Source organism: Microcaecilia unicolor, chromosome 1, assembly GCF_901765095.1.
Source record: "Microcaecilia unicolor chromosome 1, aMicUni1.1, whole genome shotgun sequence".
Lineage (NCBI taxonomy): Eukaryota > Metazoa > Chordata > Amphibia > Gymnophiona > Siphonopidae > Microcaecilia > Microcaecilia unicolor.
The window spans coordinates 306166239-306193894 of NC_044031.1; the positions used below are offsets into that span (position 1 = coordinate 306166239).

The following is a 27656-nucleotide window of genomic DNA, read 5'->3' on the forward strand; positions in this document are numbered from 1 at the left end:
TTGGATAAAGAATAAACCTGTGCTAACCCCAAGAAGCTTCTTTGGTTCTTTTTTCTTTTGTTCTAGTTGTTATTGTTTTAATAGACTTTACCAGCTGTCCGGGTTCCTACGATACCAGTTGAGAGAGTTTGTCTGTGTAAGTAATGCTGGTTTTGTTGGGCTCTGAAACGCAGCATGAAAAGGCACAAACACCAGCTACAGTTTTTTCTCTAAATTCCTAACATTGCACAGAGACAGTTTGCTCCTGATACCTTCTTTATCTGCTTAGAATACAAGCTTAGAAGCAGTGGTAAAAATGAACAGAATAAATGTTAAAGTACATATCTCCATACAGGCTTACCTAATATAATTCATATAAGTAAAGCTAATATAATTCATATATGTAACTCCCTGTCCAGAAGAGCTTATAATGTTACCATTTTTACAATGCTTAAAGTGCAATCAAGGCCTGCACACTCTCTACTGAACTGCCACACATACTGGTCCACGATCCTTAAGCATGTCTTAATGCATTAAACTATGTGACAGGCCTATGCAATCCCTCTTTTCAGATATTCCTAGTTGTTTGTCCAGACCATTGGCCTGCTCTGACCTTCCTCTCTGACAGTAACCCCTTGTTTTTGAAACAGATATAACATCTTGAATATTTAAGTGGTTTTTCTACTGTGATTTATTGCTATTGCAAGCCGAGTCAGATGGTTCTTCCCTCTGAAACATTTATCACATTCTACACATTTAAATGGTTTCCCTCCCATATGAGTCCTTTTGTGCTATTTCAATTGGACCTTCTTATTAAAACATTTATCACGTACTTAATATTTAAATGTTTTTTCTTCCATATGAGTTTTCGTGAACTTTCTCCTTGGCCTTCCTTCTGAAGCATTTATCACATTTGGAAAACTTATGCTTTCTCTCCTGGAACACTTATGGTTTCTCTCCCATATGAGTCCTTTTGTGCTGTTTCAGTTGGTCCTTCCTATGGAAACATTTATCACATTCTAAACACTGAAATGGTTTCTCTCCTGTGTGAGTTCTTTCATGCCGTTGTAGCTCAGCCTTCCTTATGAAACATTTATCACATTCTGAACATATAAATTGTTTCTGTCCCATATGAGTCCTTTCGTGAAGTTTCACCTCGCCCTTGGTTCTGAAACATTTCTCACATTCTGAACATTTAAATGGTTTCTCTCCTGTATGAATCCTTTTGTGCCTTTCCAGATTGGCCTTTCTTCTAAAGCATTTATCACATTCTGAACATTTAAATGGTCTCTCTCCTGTATGAGTCCTTTCGTGAAGTTTCACCTCGGCCTTGATTCTGAAACATTTATAACATTCTGAACATTTAAATGGTTTCTCACCTGTATGAGTCATTTCATGAAGTTTTACCTCGACTTTGGTTCTAAAATATTTATCACATTCTGAACATTTAAATGGCTTCTCTCCTGTATGAGTCCTTTCGTGACGTTCCAGGTTGGCCTTTTTTCTAAACTGTTTATCACATTCTGAACATTTAAATGGTTTCTCTCCTCTATGTTTCTTTTCATGCTGTTTCACATGTTGTTTGGACCTGAACCATTTATCACATTCTGAACATTTAAATGGTTTCTCTCCCGTATATATCATTTCATGCTGTTCGAGGTGTTGTTTGCTTCTGAAGCATTTATCACATTTTGAACACTTAAATAGTTTCTCTCTCGTGTGTGACCTTTCGTGCCGTTTCAGACAGTCCCTGCTTCCAAAGCATTTACCGCAGCCTGAACAATTATATGGCTTCTCACCAGTATGTGTGTTGTTGTGCCATTTCAGGTGGGCCTTGCTTCTGAACCATTTATCACATTTAGAACACTTAAAAGGTTTTTCTTTTGTATGGCTCCTTCTGTGACTATGTAAGTATTGCTTGCTTAAGAAACACTTACCACATTCTGAACATTTATACGGTTTCTCTCCTGTATGGATTCTTATATGAACTTTGAGGTAAGCTTTCCTTGAGAAACATTTATCACATTCTGAACATTTAAATGGTTTCTCTACTGTATGAATCATTTCATGACGTTTCACTTCAACTATGGTTCTGAAGCATTTATCACATTGTGAACATTTAAATGGCTTCTCTCCCATATGAGTCCTTTCATGACATTCTAGGGTGGCCTTATTTCTGAAATATTTATCACATACTGAACACTTGAATCGCTTCTCTCCTTTATGTGTCCTTCTGTGCTGTTTCTGGTGAGCTTTGCTTTTGAAACATTTATTACATTTTGAACATTTAAATGGTTTGTGTCCTGTGTCAACTACTTTATGCCTCTGCGGCCTAATTTTTTGACTGAAACCTTTAACACATTTAGAATATTTAAATTCTTCTGTTCCTATGTGAGTTATTTGTTGCAACTGCCAATAAACTTTGCTTCTGAAACGTTTATCACATTCAAAACATTTAAATGGTTTATGTTCCGTGACATCTATTTTATGCAATTGTAGGTTCCTTTTCTTACATTTACCATGTTCAGAACTTTTAAAGGGTTTTGCACAGGCTCCAGAGTATCCAGATGGGTTTGTTTTGTGCATACCTTGACAGTCATTAATTTCAGTCCTAAGCCCACTTATGCAATGCTCGATAAAACTGGAGTCGGTCCAAACATCAGCACTTTTAAAATCTCTCTCACCTTTGAGTCTTCCAGGTTGTACAACTCTTGGGAAATAGCTACAGTTTCTCTTTTGTCTCTCTAATCTTTCTCCTGTCTGGGCTGCTGCTTTCTCACTGGTTGGTATTATGCTACCGATACCTCCTTCACAATCTGCTGAAGGATCTGTGCTGTCTCTGGAGGAGTCTTCGTGTTTCCATTCCTCTTTCTGCTGCTCATCGCACATTCTCACTCTTTCACTCTCATTCCCAAATCTATCATCTGTTGGATAAAATAGAAGCGTACGATCATTCATTTTACAGCTATGGAAAACAATATACTTAAGGCGGGCACGAGTGAGGAGAATGTGCGCCCCGCCACAGAAAATCCACTGGAGCACCTGGGCTAGAGGTAGAACCTGGAGGGGAGGGGGGGGGGGGGGTGAAAAAAAAAGTTATGCGGGTGCCAGCCCGATATTCAGTAGCTTATGTCCTAAGTCAGCCAGCCGGCACCCGCAGAACCCTGGGCTCCTCCCTAATGCCTCCCCCTCATAACCGCCCCTTATTTTGTGAGCGATCAGAGGTAATATTCAGGGTACCTACCTGCTTTAATGCCACTGAACATTGGGGGTTAGGCAGCCCCAGGAGACTATTGACAATATGACCTAGTTAATCTGAAAGGTACAGATTTACAGGCATGAAGATATTAAATACATTTCTCTTACTGTGGATTAAACAAAACACAAAAACATTCCCCTGCACTACTCAGGCCAAAGCAATTAAATTACTTCAGAAGAAACCTCCCCCTTTCCCTGAGAGGAAGGTAAAATTATGTATCATACCTGATAATTTTCTTTCCATTAATCATAGCTGATCAATCCATAGACTGGTGGGTTGTGTCCATCTACCAGCAAGTGGAGATAGAGCAATCCTTTTGCCTCCCTATATGTGGTCATGTGCTGCCGGAAACTCCTCAGTATGTCGATATCCAAGCTCCATCCGCAGGACTCAGCACTTAGAGAATTACACCCACAAAGGGACACTCTGCCCAGCTCACCACCGCCGAAATGGGGGAGGGGAATTAACCCAGCTCATCCCAACACAAGTGGGGGAGGGGAATCCGTCCAGCTCATCCCCGCGGAGCGGGGGAGGGACACCACCCCACCGATGCGGGGGGATCTGGCTTATCCTGCAACCGCAACCGCGGGAGGAGCTGGCTGACCCTAACACCGCTGAAGCGGGAGGGGTACAAAGCTGCCCTACAGCCGCACGAAGCGGGAGGGAGCGCTGGCAGAATTTATGTCTCAATCCAACCCCGTAAAACGGAGGGGAGAGGAATGCAGCAGCTCACTGTAACACAAACTCGTCTCAACTCTTGAAGAATCCAATTGAAAAAACTTGAACACGAAGTCCTCCTGAACAGGAACTGAAGACCAAACTTGAATCTGAAATGCAACCAGAATATAAACAGTACAGATATCTGGGAGGGGCTATGGATTGATCAGCTATGATTAATGGAAAGAAAATTATCAGGTATGATACATAATTTTACCTTCCATATCATCATGCTGATCAATCCATAGACTGGTGGGATGTACCGAAGCAGTACTCACCCAGGGCGGGACATTGAAATCCCTGACCGCAACACTGAAGCTCCAAACCGGGCCTCCGCCCGAGCAGCCACAGTCAAGCGGTAATGGCTGGAGAAGGTATGGGCCGATGCCCAAGTTGCCGCCTTGCAAATCTCTTCCAAGGAGACGGACCCGGCCTCTGCCATCGAGGCCGCCTGAGCTCTAGTGGAGTGAGCCTTCAGCTGGATAGGTGGCACCTTCCCCGCAGCCACATAAGCCGCTGCAATGGCTTCCTTGACCCATCTTGCCACTGTAGGCTTAGCAGCCTGCAGACCCTTACGAGGACCTGCAAACAGGACAAACAGATGATCCGACTTCCGGAAATCATTGGTCACTTCCAAGTATCTGATGATGACTCGTCTCACATCCAGATATTTGAGAGCAGAGTATTCCTCTGGGTAGTCCTCCCTACGAAAGGAAGGGAGAAAGAGCTGCTGATTCACATGGAAGCGAGAAACAACCTTGGGCAGGAAGGAAGGCACTGTGCGAATAGACACTCCTGCCTCAGTGAACTGCAGAAAGGGCTCTCGACATGAGAGTGCCTGGAGCTCGGAAACTCTTCTGGCTGAAGTGATAGCCACCAAAAAGACTGCTTTCAACGTCAGGTCTTTCAGAGATGCCCTTGACAAGGGTTCAAAAGGCGGCTTCTGCAAGGCTCTTAGCACCAGGTTGAGATTCCATGCAGGCACCACTGAGTGCAGAGGAGGGCGCAGGTGATTAACTCCCTTGAGAAAGCGCACCACATCTGGCTGCGAAGCCAGGGAAGCACCCTTCAGGCGGCCCCTGAAGCAAGCCAGAGCCGCTACCTGGACTTTAAGGGAACTGAGCGACAGGCCTTTCTCCAGACCTTCTTGCAGGAACGCCAACACTGAAGAAATTGGAGCAGTGAAGGGAGAAAGTGAGCCTGCTTCACACCATGCTGCAAAGGTACGCCAAACCCTGGCGTAAGCAGTAGAAGTAGAGCGCTTCCTCGCTCTTAGCATAGTGGCGATGACCTTGTCTGAGAAGCCCTTCTTTCTCAGACGCTGCCGCTCAATAGCCAGGCCGTAAGACCAAAGGGGGAGGGATCCTCCATCACCACGGGACTCTGATGCAACAGGCCCTGCTCCACTGGCAGCCGCAGAGGATCGTCCACTGAGAGCCTGATCAAGTCCGCATACCAGGGACGTCTGGGCCAGTCCAGACCCACCAGGATTATCCGGCCTGGATGCTTTGCCACCCGGTCTAGCACCCTGCCCAACATGGGCCAGGGCGGGAACACATAGAGAAGCTCGTGTCGGCCACTGTTGGAGAAGAGCATCTACTCCCAGGGATCGAGGGTCCCGTCCTCTGCTGAAAAAGCGCGGCACTTGGCAATTGGCCGATGACGCCATCAGATCTAGGCTCGGCTGGCCCCAGCGCTTCGTGATGTCCAAGAACGCCTGAGCAGATAGCTGCCACTCTCCGGGATCCAAGGTATGGCGACTGAGAAAGTCCGCCTTGACATTCATGACTCCGGCAATGTGGGCCGCTGACAGCTGTTCCAGGTTCGCTTCCGCCCACTGGCATAGATTCATGGCCTCCTTGGCTAGAGGGGCGCTCTTGGTACCTCCCTGGCGGTTGACATAGGCCACAGCCGTGGCATTGTCCGACAGGACCCGTACTGGCTTCAACGCCAGTACCAGGAGGAACTCCAAAAGCGCCAACCGAATGGCTCTGAGTTCCAGGAGGTTGATAGACCACTTTGCCTCTGCAGGAGACCAGAGCCCCTGCGCTGTCCTTCCCAAGCAGTGGGCTCCCCAGCCCGTCAAAGAGGCGTCCGTCGTGACGACAATCCACACCGGGGTCACAAGAGGCATCCCTGCAGACAACTTGTCTGTCTGCAGCCACCAGCTCAGCGCCTTGCGCACTGCTGGGTCCAAGGGAAGGCGCACAGCATAATCCTCCGACACCGGAGTCCAGCGCTGCAGCAGAGAGTGTTGTAATGGTCTCATATGAGCCCTGGCCCAGGGCACTACTTCCATCGTGGCCGTCATAGAGCCCAACAGCTGCACATAGTCCCAAGCCCGGAGCGGAGAGGCTACTAGGAACTGGTCCACCTGAGCCTGAAGTTTGACAATCCGATTGTCCGGCAGGAACACTCTGCCTAATTGGGTGTCGAATCGAACTCCCAGATACTCCAGGGACTGAGTCGGGCGCAGCTGGCTTTTCTCCCAGTTGATGATCCACCCCAGGGAGCTCAAAAGAGCAATCACCCGGTCCACAGCTTTGCCGCACTCTGCATAAGAGGGGGCTCGGATCAACCAGTCGTCCAGATAAGGATGGACTTGTACTCCTTCCTTTCTCAGGAAGGCCGCGATGACCACCATTACTTTGGAGAAGGTCCGCGGAGCAGTAGCCAACCCGAACGGGAGGGCTCTGAACTGGAAGTGTCGGCCCAGGACTGCAAAACGCAGAAAGCGTTGATGAGGAGGCCAGATGGGAATATGCAAGTACGCTTCCTTGATGTCCAAGGATGCCAGGAACTCCCCTGCCTTCACTGCCGCTATAACAGAGCGGAGGGTCTGCATGCAAAAGTGCCGAACTTTCAAGGCCCGATTGACCCCTTTGAGGTCGAGGACAGGCCGTACAGAACCTCCTTTCTTTGGTACCACAAAGTAAATGGAGTAACGTCCCTTGCCAAGCTGATTTTCTGGCACCGGAACGACCGCACCCAGGCGGATCAGATTGTCTAAGGTCTGCTGCACTGCCACAGCTTTGACCGGAGACTTGCAGGGAGAGAGTACAAACCCGTCTCTTAAGGGTCGGCAGAACTCTAGCTTGTAGCCGTCTCTGATGACTTCCAGCACCCAAGCGTCTGAAGTTACCCTGGTCCACTCGCCCAGAAATGAGGACAGGCGTCCTCCAATTTGCACTGGGCCATGGACCAGGACCCCGTCATTGGGTACGAGACCCTGGGGGAGGACCGGAGGGCGCACCTCCGGGACGGCGGTCTCTGCGAAAGGAATGCTGCTTGGGGGAGAAGTTCCTCTTGAAGGAAGAAGGGGCAGAGGAGCCCGACTTGCCCGGGCGGTACCGACGGGCTTCCTGAAACCGTCCTCTGGAGATACCGGGGCGAGCACTGGCCCGAGCCCTGACCTCTGGTAACTTCTTGCCCTTAGACGTGCCGAGATCGGTCACGATTTTGTCCAGCTCGACCCCAAAGAGCAGCTTGCCTTTAAAAGGCAATCTAGCCAGGCGGGATTTAGAGGCGTGGTCAGCAGACCAATGTTTCAGCCAAAGCCACCGCCGCGCAGAGACTGTCTGAGCCATGCCTTTAGCTGAGGCTCTCAAGACATCATACAGCAAGTCTGCCAAATAGGCTAAGCCCGATTCCAGGGCCGGCCAATCAGCCCTCCAGGAATGATCCGAGGGGGAAGCCCGCTGCACCATAGTCAGGCACGCCCTGGCCACATAGGAACCGCAAACCAAGGCCTGCAAACTTAAAGCAGTCGCCTCAAAGGACGACCTTAAGGCCGCCTCCAATCTTCTGTCTTGGGCGTCCTTTAGGGCCGTGCCACCTTCCACCGGCAAAGCCGTTTTCTTAGTCACCGCAGTGATTAAAGAATCCACGGTAGGCCACAGATAGGCCTCACGTTCACTTTCAGGCAAAGGATAGAGGCGGGACATAGCCCTAGCCACTTTGAGGCTCGCTTCCGGGACATCCCATTGAGCCGAAATTAAGGTGTGCATGGCATCATGCACGTGGAAGGTTCTAGGCGGGCGTTTCGTCCCCAGCATAATGGCAGAGCCAACAGGGGCTGAGGGAGAGACGTCCTCCGCAGAGGAAATCTTCAAAATGCCCATGGCCTGCACTAACAAGTTGGGCAAATCCTCTGAGCTAAAAAGCCGCGCTGCAGAGGGGTCATCCGCTCCAACCGAGCGGGGATCCGTCTCCTCCAAGGAATCCGCAAAGGACCGTTGGGAGAACTCAGATACGCTGCCCTCATCTACATCGGAGGAGACAAGGTCCTCCAAGGCCTGGGAATCAACCCGAGGGCGTTTACCTCAACCTCTTTACCAAACGAGGGAGCAGGGGCAGCGTTTTGCATAAGGAAGGCCTGATGCAGCAGCAAAACAAACTCGGGGGAGAAACCCCCCAGACTGTGCACTTCCGCAGCCTGGGCTACAGCCCTACACGCACCCTCAACCGGCGCTCGCAAGAGCGGGGGAGAGACATGCTGCGCATCCAAAATGGCGTCCGGCGCGACACTCCGCGAAGGAGCCGCGCGGGAAAAACAGAGCTTAACTTTAGCCGCTTTGGTGCCGTCGCCCAAATTAAGGGCGTTCATGGCATTAATGTCTCCCTCAAGGGCGGCCCACGAAGAAGCCGTCCGAGCTGCGTGGCCGGCCAAGATGGCGGAGGCGAGCAACGGGGGATGGGCGTTTATGGCGGGAAAAACCGCCACGCCGGAGGAAGGACCGGGACACTCATCGGTCACGAAACTGTCACCCAACAAGGGCGAATCAGACTTTAAGACCCCCGCATCCCCTCTAGAAGCGCCTAAACGATCCGGGGAGCGACTCTTTGCGCCCTCGCCCTCTGACGCCATATGCCACGTGGAGATCAATCGGGGAACCCCCTGCCCGCTATAAAAAGGTAAAAATTACCTGCTTTCCGCTCCGAGCTGTAACGACCTGGTGTCCCAGTGAGTAGCTGCAATAAACGTTTAAATAAACGTCGAAATAAACGCCTTTAAGGACGTTCAAAATTTTTTTTTTTTTTTTAACGGAGCCAGCGGGAGGGGGGAGAAAAGGAGGGACCTGGCGCCACCAGGTTTGCACTTGCTCAAGAAGAGCCCTCAACCCCAGGCACTCAACAAAACCTAAAAATTAGGCTTGGAGGCCTAGCCAGAGCTGCTGCTGTGTGTGACCACCACCTGCTGAGATAGAGAACATACTGAGGAGTTTCCGGCAGCACATGACCACATATAGGGAGGCAAAAGGATTGCTCTCTATCTCCACCTGCTGGTAGATGGACACAACCCACCAGTCTATGGATTGATCAGCATGATGATATGGAACTCTGCTACAGTATAATTAGGTCCATGACTATGTTTGATGAAAGAGGGAAACAGCTGGAGAGAAAGAAGCAGGTGGCCAGTGTTTCCATCAGCGCTATATTATGGCTGGAGGGTTATGGAGGGAACAGGGCAGGTGAAGAGACCTGGGTGCCTTAAGGCGAGAGAGAAAAGATGGAACAGTAAAACCAACTGGTTCCTGAGAATGTCACCTTTTCCTCAGAACCATGACCCCTTACCTTGTATAAGTGCGATAAGAAGTTCTAACAAGAATGGGCCCAATTAGGTCCCAGGAAATGCATCTTTTATGTGCCTTCGCAATCAAAAATAAAATGACATTTTACAGAACCAACTTCTTTGAATTCTAAGCTAAGAGAAATTGTACATAAGTCTCTTGTAAGGAAGGGGCAAGAAGACCACTGACCATTTCTCACTTGTTGGTCTCACCTAACAATGAGATATAGGTGTTCCTCCTGCCGGCTTCTCCCTTTTGCCTGTGTAGCCCAATTACCGTCCGTTATTTTTGCTGCAAAATACTTTCTTATTTTAACTTTGGTAAGAACAAAACAGAGAGAGAAAAAGTAAAGATGAAAAATGGCAGGGGGCACAGAAAGACAGAAGGCTGCATGGCAGGAGGAACAGAGAGAGAATGAGGGAGAGAAGAGACATTGCATGGGATAGAAAGAGAGAGAAAGAGACAGAAGAGGCTGGATGGCAAGGGGTACATAGAGAGAGAAGCAGCAGCTTTACTGCAGGAGGCAGAGAGAGAGAGAGAAAGTGAGAGTGAGTGAAGAGACTGCATTGCAACGGGCACAGGGAGATTGAGAAGAGGTTAGGGTGGAAGTGCAGAGGAAAGAAGGGGAGAAATGGGACAGGGGAGGAATGGGGACACAGAAGGCAGATACTGAACATGGGAATAGGGACAGGGACCCAGAGGAAATGATGGTGGAAAGAAAACAGTCAAATAGACAAGAGATCCTGGAAAGCAGAAAATGGATGAAACTGGTGTGTGGGGGGAGGAAGGAAGGAGCTGAAGATGGATTGGGTGGGGGAGGAGCAGGAGGCAGATGGGGCTAGGGGTAGAGGGGTTGTGGGGGAGGGTGACGGGGTTGGAACAGGAGATAGGGCTAGGGGTGTGGATGGGGAAGGGAACAGAGCAGAAGATGGATGGGACTGGGGGAAAGAGCAGGAGTTAGATGGGGCTAGGGGTTATGGGTAGAGGGGAGGGGAATGAAGTAGAAGATGGGGCTGGGGTGGGGGAGGAGCAGTAGGTGGATGGGGCTAGAGGGTATAGGTAGAGGGGAGGGAAACAGAGTAAAAGTGATGGGCAGACTCTTCAGGTAACCCCAGGCAGGTGCTGTTTCAAGATACAGATGTACTGATTTTGGTAAAATGGGGGAATATCTGAAGAAGGAGCTGATGGCATGGGTCAGGATAGGTGAAGCGGATGTGCAGTGGTCCAAGCTGAAAACTGGTATAAATAAGGCAACCGATCTTTACACAAGGAAAGTAAACAAAAACAAGAGAAACAGGAAGCCTATGTGGTTCTCCAAACAAGTAGCTGAAAAAATAAGAGCAAAAGAGGCTTTGTTCAAGAAATACAAAAGAACGCAGCGAAAGGATCACGGAAAAGATTATCAGATTAAACTTAAAGCGAAGAAGGGAATACAGCTAGTGACAGCACAGGCAGAAGAAAAATGGCTAAAGATGTAAAGAGAGGTGACAAGACCTTTTTTTTTTTAGATATATTGGGGAAAGGAGAATAGGAACGGAATTGCAAGACTGAAAGACGCTGAGAATAGCCATGTGGAGAGTGATGAGGATAAAGTGAATGCGCTAAACAAATACTTCTCTTCAGTGTTCATGGAAGAAAATTCTGGAGAAGGATCATAGTTGGTTGAGGAGGGAATATCTGAGAATGGAGTGGATCCTGTGCCGTTCATAGAAGAAAGCATTTATAAACGGCTTGAAAACCTGAAAGTGGAAAAAGCTACGGAGCCGGATAAGATACATCCCAGTGAGGGAGTGTTTTCTGCCTCTATGTCACTCCCTCCCTCACGGCCCACCATAATTAACCCTGATCAGGTAGGATTTATTACGGGAAGGCAAGCAGCAGATGGTAGAAGAGTACTTTCCATCTATGAAGGGTGAAATACAAAAGAGGTGTATAGACTCTTTGCTTTCGTATCAGACTGCTAAAATAGACAAGGAAATTTCTTCCTGGATAATTCAGGCATCAAGCTCAAAACAGATGTGTTTCAGAATTATAGAAGGAAATGAACATATTAGTTTTCATTCATGATAATGTTATGCTGTAATTTCTGGTTTTTATAGTCTCGTTGTATGTAACCCACATAGAACTGCGAGGTATTGCGGACTATAAAAACAAAGTGTTGTCATGGAACGCCTAGCGCCCGCCTGGGGCTAACCCTGTGGCCACCTGGAGGGTCTGTCTCCAACACTGCTCAGGACCGCCTGCACCTGGGCATGTGCTCTATACTAGCACCCTCCTCCCACCGACTGTGTCCTGCTTGCCTCTGAGCTAGTCTCCAATTCTCAGATTATTCTCTGGTGATTTCTAGGACACTGGGGCCACACTCCAGGACGTCCACAGTTTCTAGAAAGCAAACCCAAAAACACAAACCAGGATTCTTAGTCAGTCCAGGACGGCAGAACTAATAAACTATAGGTTTATTATCATGAAAATGAACAGTGAATGTTTGAAAAACCAGATGGAAAAGTACAGCAAGCAATAACAGAAAACCACCAAAACAAGGGCCAACATTAAAACTATCTAACTCTTGTTACTACCTGGGTAGCACCTGGGGAGTTCAGGAACTTAACTGTTCACAAGCCATGAACAGGATCTCAGGACAGAGATGTTCCTCCTCTGTAGCCCCACACTGAAAATAAAGAAAACTCCAGTACCTCCTGGCTAGTTTGAAGTCTAGGGCTAATCAGAGCCCCAGGGCATCAACTTTGAAAGTATCTGGCCAATGATTGCAGATTGCCTTTCCATAAGCTTAAACTGGAAACGAGAAAGCCTTTTTTTCTGCTACAGCTTTAAAACTCAAAACAAGAGCCATCTGCTGGCCAACTAGTAGAAAAACATTTCATGAAATAATACAGTTTTCAGGCTTAGAAACCCAGTGTTTCGTCACAGTTATGTTATCTTTTGGAAGGCACATCAAGAGTGGATGCCTATGATAGCAGTAGCAGTGTTGCCCCTGTTGCTTGCCTTGGTGGTAGAACCTCTGGCACAAAGGGTTACGGAAATTAAAGGATTTATAATAGGAGGTAAGGATCATAGAGTGTCCTTGTCTACAGATGATCTTTTGATATTGACTCAAGGTACAGAAAAAGCCCAAATGGCTTTACAGGAGCAAATGGCAGAATATGGAAGCTTATTGGGATTCAGAGCTAACCCCACTAAGACAAAGATTTTGAATATATCCCTTCCAAAAGGGGAGGAGACAAATCTTAGGAAATGTTTTCCCTTTCAATGGGTTTAGTATTTTGATATCAAACTTGGGGCGGACTGGGAGACACTCTGTAGTTGGTACCGAGATTTAGAGAGGTGGGATTAATTAATACTGTCCAGGATAGGAAGGATGGAGGCAGTGAGAATGATGGTTCTCCTTAAATTTTATATTTATTCCAAGTTCTCCCTGTTGAACTACCTCATAGAAAGATATTTTGCTTTATATAGGGAAGGAAGAGATCCAGAGTAGTCCAGGAGGCTGTGTTCCAATCTAAAGGGAATGGGGCGATGGATATACCCAATCTGGAAAAATACTACCAAGCTGCACAACCTAAGGAAGTTAGAGTAGCAGGTACCCCTAACCCAACCCAAACAATGGGTGCTAGCAGAACAAGAGGCTAGTACGTTTCAGTTGAAGATTCTCTCCTGGGCAGTTAGCACGGTCAAACACATTCAAGAGGTCCAAAACCCGTTTACGAGGACCACTATGAACCTATGGCTCAAGACACATACCCATTTATTGAAGAATAACACATGGGACATATGGATAAGTTTGTACCCGAGCTTGGCAATAGCTTGTTTCAAAGATGGGAAAGACATGGTCTTCTCTATTTTGGTCAATTTATAGGAGATAACCAAATTCTACATTTTGGAATGTTACGAGTTCACTATCAACTGGCAGCTAGAGATGTTATTCCCTTACCTTCAAGATAAACATTTCATTCAGGTAGAACAACGAATAGCAGGGGGTGGAGGCCTTAAGTCGGCTTTTGAAACTTTAGCGGGTGGACAAGTTGGTAGGGGTTATAGATCTTTTGTTTATCGGCTCCTCAACACCTTAGATAAATGAAAGGCTACCTACAGGGGGGCATGGGAGAGGGACCTAGAGAGTTTTCTGAGGAGGAATGGGAAAATGTCTCAATGCGATTTCATAAATTGTCACATGCACCTCACATTATTGAGAATGGTTTTAAGGTACTGGTGAGATGACATTACTCTCCATTTAGACTGCAAGCCATTATGAGGAAAGGGGATGGTTTATGTTGGAGAGGGTGTAGCCAGAGGGGAACATATACTCACGTCTGGTGGGAATGTCCTAAGGTCCAGAAATTATGGAAGGAGGTATCTGCATATGGGCAACAGTTACTTGAGACTATGGAAAATGCTATGGAAAATGCCCAACTCAGTGGGCGAGTGAAAGGATAATGGGAGCAATGGAAAAATTAACGCTATTGGTTTTTACAGCAGCTCAACTGCCGATTGCTTCACATTGGCATTAGGCATGGCATGAGCAGGAGGCTGCCATTTTGGAACTGGGAATGGCATCATTACAATAAACTGCATTATATACTGTGATTTGCATTAACCTATCAGCAATACAAAATGTCCATGACTAATTATTTTTATTATTTGTTACATTTGTATTCCACATTTTCCCACCTATTTGTAGGCTTAATGTGGCTTACATAGTACCGGAGAAGCCTTTGCAGGCTCCGGTGTGAACAAATACAGGGTGATGTTGTGGTAAGTCAAAATGAACTCATCAGTCATGTCCCTTCACAATAGTGCAGAAGACTCTCCACATCCAGCAGCCCTTTCAACAGTACAGATTTGTCAACCCAAGACACTCTAGGATGAAGGGTTCTGCAGACCTGATCCCACCCCTGGGATACCCACCTCTATCAGTGCCTCCTCCATCTCCACAAACAGTTTAATCTGTCCAAAGTAGGGAAATAGACAGTGGGAGAAAATGAAGATACATACCTGTAGCAGGTATTCTCTGAGGACAGCAGGCTGATTGTTCTCACTGATGGGTGACGTCCACAGCAGCCCCGAGACTGGAATCTTCCTAGCAACAAAAGTTTGCTAAAGCCTTCGATCGCGCGCGGGCGCCCGCACCGCGCATGTGCGCCCATCGCGTGAGAACCCCGTCAGTTTGATAAGAAAGCAAAGAAGGAAAGAAAACTCCAAAGGGGAGGTGGGCGAGTATGTGAGAACAATCAGCCTGCTGTCCTCGGATAATACCTGCTACAGGTATGAAACTTCATTTTCTCCGAGGACAAGCAGGCTGCTTGATCTCACTGATGGGGTATCCCTAGCCCCCAGGCTCACTCAAAACAACAAAGACAGGTCAATTGGGCCTCGCAACGGCGAGGACTTAAAAAGGATTGACATACGAAGAAAACATCTAACTGAGAGTGCAACGTGGAACAGAACAAAAATGGTCCTAGGGGGGTGGAGGTGGATTCTAAACCCCGAACAGATTCTGCAGCACCAACTTCCCAAACCAACTGTCGCGTCGGGTATCCTGCTGAAGGCAGTAGTGAGATGTGAATATGTGGACTGAAGACCACGTTGCAGCCTTGCAAATCTCTTCTATAGTGGCTGACTTCAAGTGGGCCACTGACGCTGCCATGGCTCGAACACTATGAGCCGTGACATGACCCTCAAGAGTCAGCCCAGCTTGGGAGTATGTGAAGGAAATGCAATCTGCTAACCAATTTGAAATGGTGCGTTTCCCGACAGCAACTCCCCTTCTGTTGGGGTCGAAAGAAACAAACATTTGGGTGGACTGTCTGAAGGGGCTTGTCAGCTCCACATAGAAGGCCAATGCACTCTTGCAGTCCAATGTATGCAACTGAAGGGTATGAGGATGGGGAAAAAATGTTGGCAAGACAATTGACTGGTTCAGACGAAACTCCGACACCACCTTTGGCAAGAACTTAGGGTGAGTGCAGAGGACTACTCTGTTATGTTGAAATTTAGTATAAGAAGCATGGGCTACCAAGGCTTGAAGCTCACTGACTCTACGAGCTGAAGTAACAGCCACCAAGAAAATGACCTTCCAGGTCAAATACTTCGGATGGCAGGAATTCAGTGGCTCAAAAGGAGGTTGCATCAGCTGGGTGAGAACGACGTTGAGATTCCATGACACTGGTGAAGGTTTGACAGGGGGCTTTGACAAAAGCAAACCTCTCATGAAGCAAACAACTAAAGGCTGTCCAGAGATAGGCTTACCGTCTACACGTTGATGATAAGCACTAATTGCACTAAGGTGAACCCTTACGGAGTTGGTCTTTAGACCAGACTCTGACAAGTGTAGAAGGTATTCAAGCAGAGTCTGTGTAGGACAAGAGCGAGGCTCTAGGGCCTTGCTATCACACCACATGGCAAACCTCCAGCATTTGAAAGAATAACTCCTCTTAGTGGAATCTTTCCTGGAAGCAAGCAAAACTCAGGAGACACCCTCAGAAAGATCCAAGGAGGTGAACTCTATGCCCTCAACATCCAGGCCGTGAGAGCCACGGACTGAAGGTTGGGATGCAGAAGCGCCCCCTCATTCTGAGTAATGAGGGTTGGAAAACACTCCAATCTCCACGGTTCTTCGGAGGACAACTCCAGAAGAAGAGGGAACCAGATCTGACGCGGCCAGAATGGAGCTATCAGAATCATGATTCCGCAGTCTTGCTTGAGTTTCAGCAAAGTTTTCCCCACCAGAGGTATGGGAGGATATGCGTACAGGAGGCCTCTCCCCCTATGAAGGAGAAAAGCATCCGAACCTAGCAAGCCGTGGGCCTGAAGTCTGGAACAGAACTGAGGGACCTTGTGATTGGTCTGAGTGGCAAAAGGATCTGCTGAGGGGGTGCCCCACGCTCGGAAGATCTTGCGTACTACGCCCAAGTTGAGCGACCACTCGTGAGGTTGCATTATCCTGCTCAACCTGTCGGCCAGACTGTTGCTTACGCCTGCCAGATACGTGGCTTGGAGAAGCATACTGTGAGCATGAGCCCATAGCCATATCTGGACAGCTTCCCGACACAGGGGGCGAGATCCGGTGCCCCCCTGCTTGTTGACATAATACATGGCAACCTGATTGTCTGTCTGAATTTGAATAATTTGATTGGACAGCCAATCTCTGAAAGCCTTTAGAGCGTTCCAGATTGCTCACAACTCCAGGAGATTGATCTGAAGACCTGATTCCTGGAGGGACCAAGCTCCTTGAGTGTGAAGCCCGGCTACATGGGCTCCCCACCCCAGGAGAGATGCATCTGTGGTCAGCACTTTTTGAGGCTGAGGAATTTGGAAGGGATGTCCCAAAATCAAATTGGATCGAACTGCCCACCATTGAAGGGAATTGTGAAATTCGGTGGTTAACTGGATTGCATCCTCTAAATCCCCTGTGGCCTGAAACCACTGGGAAGCTAGGGTCCATTGAGCTGATCGCATGTGACGACGGGCCATGAGAGTCACATGGACTGTGGAGACCATATGGCCCAGAAGACTCAACATCTGCCAAGCTGTGATCTGCTGAGACGCTCTGGCCAAGGAAACAAGAGACAGAAGGTTGTCCGCTCTCGCCTCTGGAAGATAGGCATGAGCCATCTGCGAATCCAACAGAGCTCCTATGAATTCTAGTTTCTGAACTGGAAGAAGATGGGTATTTTTTGACAAACCCCAGTAGCTCCAGGAGTTGAATAGTCATCTGCATGGAGTGTAGAGCTCCTGCCTCTGAAGTGTTCTTCACCAGCCAATCGTCGAGATAAGGGAACACATGCACTCCCAGGCTGTGTAGCGACGCTGCAACTACCGCCTGGCTTTTGGTAAACACCCTGGGCACAGACGCGAGCCCAAAGGGCAGCACAAAATACTAAAAATGCTGTGTTCCCAGACGGAATCGAAGATACTGCCTGTGAGCTGGTAGTATCGGGATGTGCGTATAAGCATCCTTTAAGTCCAAAGAGCATAGTCAGTCATTTTTCTGAATCATGGGAAGAAGGGTGCCCAGGGAAAGCATCCTGAACTTTTCTCGGACTAGGAATTTGTTCAGGGCCCTTAGGTCTAGGATGGGACGCATCCCCCCTGTTTTCTTTTGCACAAGGAAGTACCTGGAACAGAATCCTAGTCCTTCTTGCCCTGGTGGAACGGGCTCGACCACACTGGCGCTCAGAAGGGTGGAGAGTTCCTCTGCAAGTACCTGCCTGTGCTGGAAGCTGAAGGACTGAGCTCCCGGTGGGCAATTTGGAGGTACAGAGAGCAAATTTAGGGAGTATCCTAACTGGACTATTTGGAGAACCCACCGATCGGAGGTTATTAGAGGCCACCTTTGGTGAAAAAATTTTAACCTCCCTCCGACCGGCAGATCGTCCGGCACGGACACTTTTACAGCGGCTCAGCTGGAGCCAGTCAAAAGCCCGTCTCTTGCTTTTGCTGGGGAGCTGTGGGGGCCTGTCTAGGTGCATGCTGTTGATGAGAACAAGCACGCTGGGGTTGAGCCTGAGAAGGCTGTCGGGAAGGTGAATTGTACCTACGCTTATTGTAAGCATAGGGAGCATTCCGCCTTCCACCCAAAAAAAATGTCTACCTGATGAGGTAGATGCTGAAGGCGCCCGGTGGGAGAGATTGTCCATAGCGTGGGAGAGATTGTCCATAGCGGTTTTCCGCTGGTTGAGCTGTTCAACCACTTGCTCGACTTTCTCACCAAAAATATTATCCCCCCGGCAAGGGACATTCACCAGCCGCTGCTGGACTCTATTGTCCAGGTCAGAGGCACGCAGCCATGTGTGTCTGCGCATCACTATACCTTGTGCAGCGACTCTGGATGCAACATCAAAAGAGTCGTAAGCACCCCTGGACAGGAATTTACGACACGCCTTCAGCTGCCTGACCACCTCCTGAAAAGGCCTGGCGTGCTCCGGAGGGAGCTTATCCACCAAGTCCGCCAGTTGCTTGACTTTGTTCCGCATGTGGATGCTCGTGTAGAGCTGGTATGCCTGAATCTTGGACACGAGCATGGAGGGCTGATAGGCCTTCCTCCCAAAAGAGTCCAGAGGTCTAGATTCCCGCCCCGGGGGCGCCGAGGCAAAATCTCTAGAACTTTTGACTCTCTTGAGAGGAGAATCCACAACCATAGAGTCGTGAGGTAACTGCGACTTCATCAACTCAGGCTCCCCATGGATTTGATACTGGGACTCAGCTTTTTTGGGGATGGTGGGATTAAATAATGGTTTCGTCCAGTTCTTTAGCAATGTCTGCTTAAGGACATTATGCAGAGGAACAGTGGACGACTCCTTAGGTGGTGAAGGATAGTCAAGGACCTCGAACATCTCGGCCCTGGGCTCATCCTCAGATACCACCGGGAAGGGAATAGCCACAGACATTTCCCACACAAAGGAGGAGAAAGAAAGACTCTCCGGGGGAGAAAGCTTCCTTTCAGGCGAAGGAGTGGGATCAGAAGGAAGACCACAAGACTCCTCAGAAGAGAAATATCTTGGATCCTCCTCTTCTCCCCACGAGGCATCCTCCTCGGTGTCGGACAAGAGTTCACGAAACCAGGCCCGTCTCGACTCCGAAGAACCATGTCCTCGATGACGACGTTGAGAAGTCGACTCCTGTGCTGGCGGAGATGAAGCTCCCTCCAGTGATGTCGACGGGGAGTGACCTGGGTGGCAGCCGAGGCCGAAGCCACAAGGCACAGAGCTCACTGACACTTCCATCAACGGTACTAAAGGCGCAAGCACCCCCGGTACCAGAACAGATTGGCGCAGCAGCCCCTCCAGGAGACCTGGAAGAATGGCTCTGAGGCGCTCGTCAAGAGTGCCTGCTGGGAAAGGCTGTGGGGCCAGTGCAGGAGCCGGAGGCAGAACCTGTGCAGAGGAAGGAGGCGGTACCGGACTGTCGGAAGACCGGCGCACCGACACCTCTTGGATGGAGGGTGAGCGGACCTCCCGGTGTCGACGCTTCTCGGGTGCTGAGTCCCTCGACGCCCCGGAGCTCCCGGTACTGTGTGTAGAAGGAGATCGATGACAATGCTTCTTAGCCTTCGCTCGATGCACGGCATCGGTACTCCTCGGTACCGATGAGGAGGACGTGGAATCCACATGCCTCCTCGGGGTCGGGTCCGAAAGTGGTTGGTCCTGATGGGCCTCTGCAGCAGGAGCCTTCGAGACAGGTGGCGACCCAGTCGACGGCTCACTGCTCCCAGCGTGCGGTGGTCTCCGGACAGGTATTACCTGATCTCCCGATGTCAATGCCATCTCCGGTGCCGATGCCGTCGACCTCGGTACTGAAGTCGACGTGCTGGGCAAGGCTCCAAACAGACGTTCCCGCTGAGCCTGTCTTGACGCCTGTGTCCGCTTTTTAAGTAAGACACAACTTACACACGTCTGGGCGATGGTCGGGCCCAAGGCACTGGATACACCACGAATGGGGATCGGTACCTGAGATTGCCCGGCTGCACCGACCGCACTTCTTGAAGCCGCTGGGAATCCTCGATGTCATGGATGGAAAAATAGCGGCAGCGAAGACAAAATTCACGATGGTGCCAAGAAAAAAGGTACTAAAAAGGAGAAATGCGAACATGCAGCCCAAAAGGGGCCGCGACGGCTCTGAAAAAAAACTTAAAGAGGGCCCAACACAAAAAAAGAGAGATAAGGGAACCTTTTTTTTTTTTTAATACAGGAGATATAGAAAAAGAAACAAAGAAAAATCGTGAAAACTCGCGGCTAAACGAAGGCTCTTTCTCAGGGGCACACAGAGAGAGACGGCCAAAACAACCGCTCCCTACCGCGGAAAGAGAAAAAACTAACGGGGCTCTCGCGTGCGACGGGCGGGAAGCTGATGGCCGCACATGCGCGGTGCGGACGCCCACGCGCGATCGAAGGTAAAATTATGTATCATACCTGATAATTTTCTTTCCATTAATCATAGCTGATCAATCCATAGACTGGTGGGTTGTGTCCATCTACCAGCAGGTGGAGATAGAGAGCAATCCTTTTGCCTCCCTATATGTGGTCATGTGCTGCCGGAAACTCCTCAGTATGTCGATATCAAAGCTCCATCCGCAGGACTCAGCACTTAGAGAATTACACCCACAAAGGGACACTCTGCCCAGCTCACCACCGCCGAAATGGGGGAGGGGAATTAACCCAGCTCATCCCCACACAAGTGGGGGAGGGGAATCCGTCCAGCTCATCCCCGCGGAGCGGGGGAGGGACACCACACCCGCCGATGCGGGGGGATCTGGCTTATCCTGCAACCGCAACCGCGGGAGGATCTGACTGACCCTAACACCGCCGAAGCGGGAGGGGTACAAAGCTGCCCTACAGCCGCACGAAGCGGGAGGGAGTGCCGGCAGAATTTAAATCTCAATCCAGCCCCGTAAAACGGAGGGGAGAGGAATGCAGCAGCTCACTGTAACACAAACTCGTCTCAACTCTTGAAGAATCCAAGTGAAAAAATAACTTGAACACGAAGTCTTCCTGAAGAGGAACTGAAGACTAAACTTGAATCTGAAATGCAACCAGAATATAAACAGTACAGATATCTGGGAGGGACTATGGATTGATCAGCTATGATTAATGGAAAGAAAATTATCAGGTATGATACATCATTTTACCTTCCATATCATCAAGCTGATCAATCCATAGACTGGTGGGATGTACCGAAGCAGTACTCACCCAGGGCGGGACATAGAAATCCCTGACCGCAACACTGAAGCTCCAAACCGGGCCTTCGCCCGAGCAGCCACAGTCAAGCGGTAATGCTTGGAGAATGTGTGGGCCGAAGCCCAAGTTGCCGCCTTGCATATCTCTTCCAAGGAGACGGAACCGGCCTCTGCCATCGAGGCCGCCTGAGCTCTAGTGGAGTGAGCCTTCAGCTGGATAGGCGGCACCTTCCCCGCAGCCACATAAGCCGCTGCAATGGCTTCCTTGACCCATCTTGCCACTGTAGGCTTAGCAGCCTGCAGACCCCTACGAGGACCTGCAAACAGGACAAACAGATGATCCGATTTCCGGAAATCATTGGTCACTTCCAAGTATCTGATGATGACTCGTCTCACATCCAGACATTTGAGAGCAGAGTATTCCTCTGGGTAGTCCTCCCTACGAAAGGAAGGGAGAAAGAGCTGCTGATTCACATGGAAGCGAGAAACAATCTTGGGCAGGAAGGAAGGCACAATGCCCCTGTGCGAATAGTCACTCCTGCCTCAGTGAACTGCAGAAAAGGCTCTCGACATGAGAGCGCCTGGAGCTCGGAAACTCTTCTGGCTGAAGTGATAGCCACCAAAAAGACTGCTTTCAACGTCAGGTCTTTCAGAGATGCCCTCGACAAGGGTTCAAAAGGCGGCTTCTGCAATGCTCTTAGCACCAGGTTGAGATTCCATGCAGGCACCACAGAGTGCAGAGGAGGGCGCAGGTGATTAACTCCCTTGAGAAAGCGCACCATATCTGGCTGTGAAGCCAGGGAAACACCCTTCAGGCGGCCCCTGAAGCAAGCCAGAGCCGCTACCTGGACTTTAAGGGAACTGAGCGACAGGCCTTTCTCCAGACCTTCTTGCAGGAACGCCAACACTGAAGAAATTGGAGCAGTGAAGGGAGAAAGTGAGCCTGCTTCACACCACGCTGCAAAGATACGCCAAACCCTGGCGTAAGCAGTAGAAGTAGAGCGCTTCCTCGCTCTCAGCATAGTGGCGATGACCTTGTCTGAGAAGCCCTTCTTTCTCAGACGCTGCCGCTCAATAGCCAGGCCGTAAGACCAAAGGGGGAGGGATCCTCCATCACCACGGGACCCTGATGTAACAGGCCCTGCTCCACTGGCAGCCGCAGAGGATCGTCGACTGAGAGCCTGATCAAGTCCGCATACCAGGGACGTCTGGGCCAATCCGGACCCACCAGGATTATCCGGCCTGGATGCTTTGCCACCCGGTCTAGCACCCTGCCCAGCATGGGCCAGGGCGGGAACACATAGAGAAGCTCTTGTGTCGGCCACTGTTGGAGAAGAGCATCTACTCCCAGGGATCGAGGGTCCCGTCCTCTGCTGAAAAAGCGCGGCACTTGGCAATTGGCCGATGACGCCATCAGATCTAGGCTCGGCTGGCCCCAGCGCTTCGTGATGTCCAAGAACGCCTGAGCAGATAGCTGCCACTCTCCGGGATCCAAGGTATGGCGACTGAGAAAGTCCGCCTTGACATTCATGACTCCGGCAATGTGGGCCGCTGACAGCTGTTCCAGGTTCGCTTCCGCCCACTGGCATAGATTCATGGCCTCCTTGGCTAGAGGGGCGCTCTTGGTACCTCCCTGGCGGTTGACATAGGCCACAGCCGTGGCATTGTCCGACAGGACCCGTACTGGCTTCAACGCCAGTACCGGGATGAACTCCAAAAGCGCCAACCGAATGGCTCTGAGTTCCAGGAGGTTGATAGACCACTTTGCCTCTGCAGGAGACCAGAGCCCCTGCGCTGTCCTTCCCAAGCAGTGGGCTCCCCAGCCCGTCAAAGAGGCGTCCGTCGTGATGACAATCCACTCTGGGGTCACCAGAGGCATTCCTGCAGACAACTTGTCTGTCTGCAGCCACCAGCTCAGCGCCTTGCGCACTGCTGGGTCCAAGGGAAGGCGCACAGCATAATCCTCCGACATCGGAGTCCAGCGCTGCAACAGAGAGTGTTGTAGTGGTCTCATATGAGCCCTGGCCCAGGGCACTACTTCCATCGTGGCCGTCATAGAGCCCAACAGCTGCACATAGTCCCAAGCCCGAAGAGGAGAGGCTACTCGGAACTGGTCCACCTGAGCCTGAAGTTTGACAATCCGATTGTCTGGCAGGAACACTCTGCCCACTTGGGTGTCGAATCGCACCCCCAGATACTCCAGGGACTGAGTCGGGCGCAGCTGGCTCTTCTCCCAGTTGATGATACACCCCAGGGAGCTCAAAAGAGCAACCACCCGGTTCACAGCTTTGCCGCACTCTGCATAAGAGGGGGCTCGGATCAACCAGACGTCCAGATAAGGATGGACTTGTACTCCTTCCTTTCGCAGGAAGGCCGCGATGACCACCATTACTTTGGAAAAGGTCCGCGGAGCAGTAGCCAACCCGAAAGGGAGGGCTCTGAACTGGAAGTGTCGTCCCAGGACTGCAAAACGCAGGAAGCGTTGATGAGGAGGCCAGATGGGAATATGCAGGTACGCTTCCTTGATGACCAAGGAAGCCAAGAACTCTCCTGCCTTCACTGCCGCTATAACAGAGCGGAGAGTCTCCATGCGAAAGTGCCGCACTTTCAAGGCCCGATTGACCCCTTTGAGGTCGAGGATAGGCCGGACAGAACCTCCTTTCTTTGGTACCACAAAGTAAATGGAGTAACGTCCCTTGCCAATCTGATTTTCTGGCACCGGAACGATCGCACCCAGGCGGATCAGGTTGTCCAAGGTCTGCTGCACTGCCACAGCTTGACCGGAGACTTGCAGGGAGAGAGTACAAACCCGTCTCTTAAGGGTCGGCAGAACTCTAGCTTGTAGCCTTCTCTGATGACTTCCAGCACCCAAGCGTCTGAAGTTATTGTGGTCCACTCGCCCAGAAACGAGGACAGCCGTCCTCCAATCTGCACTGGGGCGTGGACCAAGGCCCCGTCATTGGGTACGAGACCCTGGGGGAGGACCGGAGGGAGCACCTCCGGGACGGCGGTCTCTGCGAAAGGAATGCTGCTTGGGGGAGAAAGTCCTCTTGAAGGAAGAGGGGGCAGAGGAGCCCGACCTGCCCGGGCGGTACCGACGGGCTTCCTGAAACCGTCCTCTGGAGGTACCGGAACGAGTACTAGCCCGAGCCCTGACCTCTGGTAACTTCTTGCCCTTAGACGTGCCGAGATCGGTCACGATTTTGTCCAGCTCGACCCCAAAGAGCAGCTTGCCTTTAAAAGGCAATCTAGCCAGGCGGGATTTAGAGGCGTGGTCAGCAGACCAATGTTTCAGCCAAAGCCACCGCCGCGCAGAGACTGTCTGAGCCATGCCTTTAGCTGAGGCTCTCAAGACATCATACAGCAAGTCTGCCAAATAGGCTAAGCCCGATTCCAGGGCCGGCCAATCAGCCCTCCAGGAATGATCCGAGGGGGAAGCCCGCTGCACCATAGTCAGGCACGCCCTGGCCACATAGGAACCGCAAACCAAGGCCTGCAAACTTAAAGCAGTCGCCTCAAAGGACGACCTTAAGGCCGCCTCCAATCTTCTGTCTTGGGCGTCCTTTAGGGCCGTGCCACCTTCCACCGGCAAAGCCGTTTTCTTAGTCACCGCAGTGATTAAAGAATCCACGGTAGGCCACAGATAGGCCTCACGTTCACTTTCAGGCAAAGGATAGAGGCGGGACATAGCCCTAGCCACTTTGAGGCTCGCTTCCGGGACATCCCATTGAGCCGAAATTAAGGTGTGCATGGCATCATGCACGTGGAAGGTTCTAGGCGGGCGTTTCGTCCCCAGCATAATGGCAGAGCCAACAGGGGCTGAGGGAGAGACGTCCTCCGGAGAGGAAATCTTCAAAATGCCCATGGCCTGCACTAACAGGTTGGGCAAATCCTCTGAGCTAAAAAGCCGCGCTGCAGAGGGGTCATCCGCTCCAACCGAGCGGGGATCCGTCTCCTCCAAGGAATCCACAAAGGACCGTTGGGAGAACTCAGATACGCTGCCCTCATCTACATCGGAGGAGACAAGGTCCTCCAAGGCCTGGGAATCAACCCGAGGGCGTTTACCTCAACCTCTTTACCAAACGAGGGAGCAGGGGCAGCGTTTTGCATAAGGAAGGCCTGATGCAGCAGCAAAACAAACTCGGGGGAGAAACCCCCCAGACTGTGCACTTCCGCAGCCTGGGCTACAGCCCTAGACGCACCCTCAACCGGCGCTCGCAAGAGCGGGGGAGAGACATGCTGCGCATCCAAAATGGCGTCCGGCGCGACACTCCGCGAAGGAGCCGCGCGGGAAAAACAGCGCTTAACTTTAGCCGCTTTGGTGCCGTCGCCCAAATTAAGGGCGTTCATGGCATTAATGTCTCCCTCAAGGGCGGCCCACGAAGAAGCCGTCCGAGCTGCGTGGCCAGCCAAGATGGCGGAGGCGAGCAACGGGGGATGGGCGTTTATGGCGAGAAAAATCGCCACGCCGGAGGAAGGACCGGGACACTCATCGGTCACGAAACTGTCACCCAACAAGGGCGAATCAGACTTTAAGACCCCCGCATCCCCTCTAGAAGCGCCTAAACGATCCGGGGAGCGACTCTTTGCGCCCTCGCCCTCTGACGCCATATGCCACGTGGAGATCAATCGGGGAACCCCCTGCCCGCTATAAAAAGGTAAAAATTACCTGCTTTCCGCTCCGAGCTGTAACGACCTGGTGTCCCAGTGAGTAGCTGCAATAAACGTTTAAATAAACGTCGAAATAAACGCCTTTAAGGACGTTCAAAATTTTTTTTTTTTTTTAACGGAGCCAGCGGGAGGGGGGAGAAAAGGAGGGACCTGGCGCCACCAGGTTTGCACTTGCTCAAGAAGAGCCCTCAACCCCAGGCACTCAACAAAACCTAAAAATTAGGCTTGGAGGCCTAGCCAGAGCTGCTGCTGTGTGTGACCACCACCTGCTGAGATAGAGAACATACTGAGGAGTTTCCGGCAGCACATGACCACATATAGGGAGGCAAAAGGATTGCTCTCTATCTCCACCTGCTGGTAGATGGACACAACCCACCAGTCTATGGATTGATCAGCTTGATGATATGGAAGACTCTAGCAAACTTTTGTTGCTAGGAAGATTCCGGTCTCGGGGTTGCCATGGACGTCACCCATCAGTGAGAACAAGCAGCCTCTTGTCCTCGGAGAAGAGGAGATGACAGCCTTTTATCCCACCAGCTCTGAATTCCTGAATGGTCTCAGCTGACTTTAGTAAAGATGTGCAGAAAGATTTTTATACTTACTTGTTACAGGAGGGCAACTCTGTTGCGACATCTGTGATGCAAGATTTTCCATGAAGGGGAGATCTTCCTCTTGTTTAACACTCAGTGAGAAAACAGATGTTACAATTGGGAGGCCTATGAAAAGAAAACACACTTACATGGATTCACCAAGTTATCTGATAATACTAACCTAGGAAACTGATTTTAAGTGTCCAAATGTTTGACTTTAATGACCCATTTCCTGTGATCTAAAAATGCAAAGCCCATTAAATCCAAAACATTTACTTACTGTTGGTGGAGTTATTTGGGTTTTTTCCCTCCTTCCACTCAGATTGCTGAGTGAAATATTTCTCATCTTCCTTTTTAATCTTGAATATAACATCAGGATTAACAATTGAATAACCTGTCAATAAGAAGTAGGAAAATTACATTGAAATTGTATTTGTAGAATCCCTCGGGAGGTTCCCTCTCCTTCATGTTTTGATGGAGCAGTGTGTGTGTGCACGGAGGTGTGTGTATACGTATCGAGACGTGTGTATTTGTCTGACAAAGCTTGGAGAGAAAAGGCAGCAGTGGTCCAACACTTGATTAAGATTGTATCATAGAAGTTTTCTGGTATAGATATTTCTTTTCATTTCCCTCGTAGGTGGAGGCATTGCAGCCGCCAATCTTGGTTACCATTTGGAGAGGTTATATGTTGTACAGTATAGTTGACTTGTGTGCAGCTGATATGTCATGACCTTATGCAGAAGTCTCAGAAGAAATCCGAGAGGTAAATCCTTTCTCTGGTCTTCTGTATAGGAATGGGAAAGAGACTTCAGTTGGTGTTACGTGAAGCCTCTAGTATAAGGTCAACATTTTATCTTACAACTGAGAGCAGTATTTTTTACAAATCCTGTAGCAGTGGAGTCTTTCACAGGCTCTTGTTGAATATGGGATGGCATCAGAAGCCAGGTTCTAAATTTCAGGTGCCCATGGTATCTAGTTCCTGTGATTTCTTTTATACCACTGATTCCATAATGCACTTGTGTGGTAGATGACAGAGAAAGATATTTACCTCGTGACATGAGGATGTCATGAATCTCCTTGATGACCTTCTTGTACAGCTCCTTCTGCCATTCTCCCAGAAGGTCCCAGTCCACTTCCAAGAAATAAGTAGCAACATCCTTGAATGTGACCAATGCCTGGAA

At 49.9% G+C, this 27656-nt stretch overlaps 1 protein-coding gene across 2 annotated transcripts; it reads right to left on the bottom strand.

Moving 5' to 3' along the window:
• Positions 1–26899, bottom strand: LOC115460228 (oocyte zinc finger protein XlCOF6-like). 2 transcript variants are annotated; one of them, XM_030190044.1, is made up of 4 exons: positions 26756–26899; positions 26488–26601; positions 1568–2903; positions 1–1315 (listed from the first exon to the last, which is right to left on the bottom strand). In XM_030190044.1, the coding sequence occupies exons 2-4, from the start codon at positions 26537–26539 to the stop codon at positions 925–927; spliced, it is 1779 nt and encodes a 592-aa protein (XP_030045904.1). In that variant the 5' UTR covers positions 26540–26601; positions 26756–26899; the 3' UTR covers positions 1–924. The 2 variants fall into 2 exon arrangements, with proteins under 2 accessions (XP_030045904.1, XP_030045903.1); XM_030190043.1 differs by having other exon boundaries at positions 1–2903.
• Between the last annotated feature and the right edge of the window lie 757 nt (positions 26900–27656).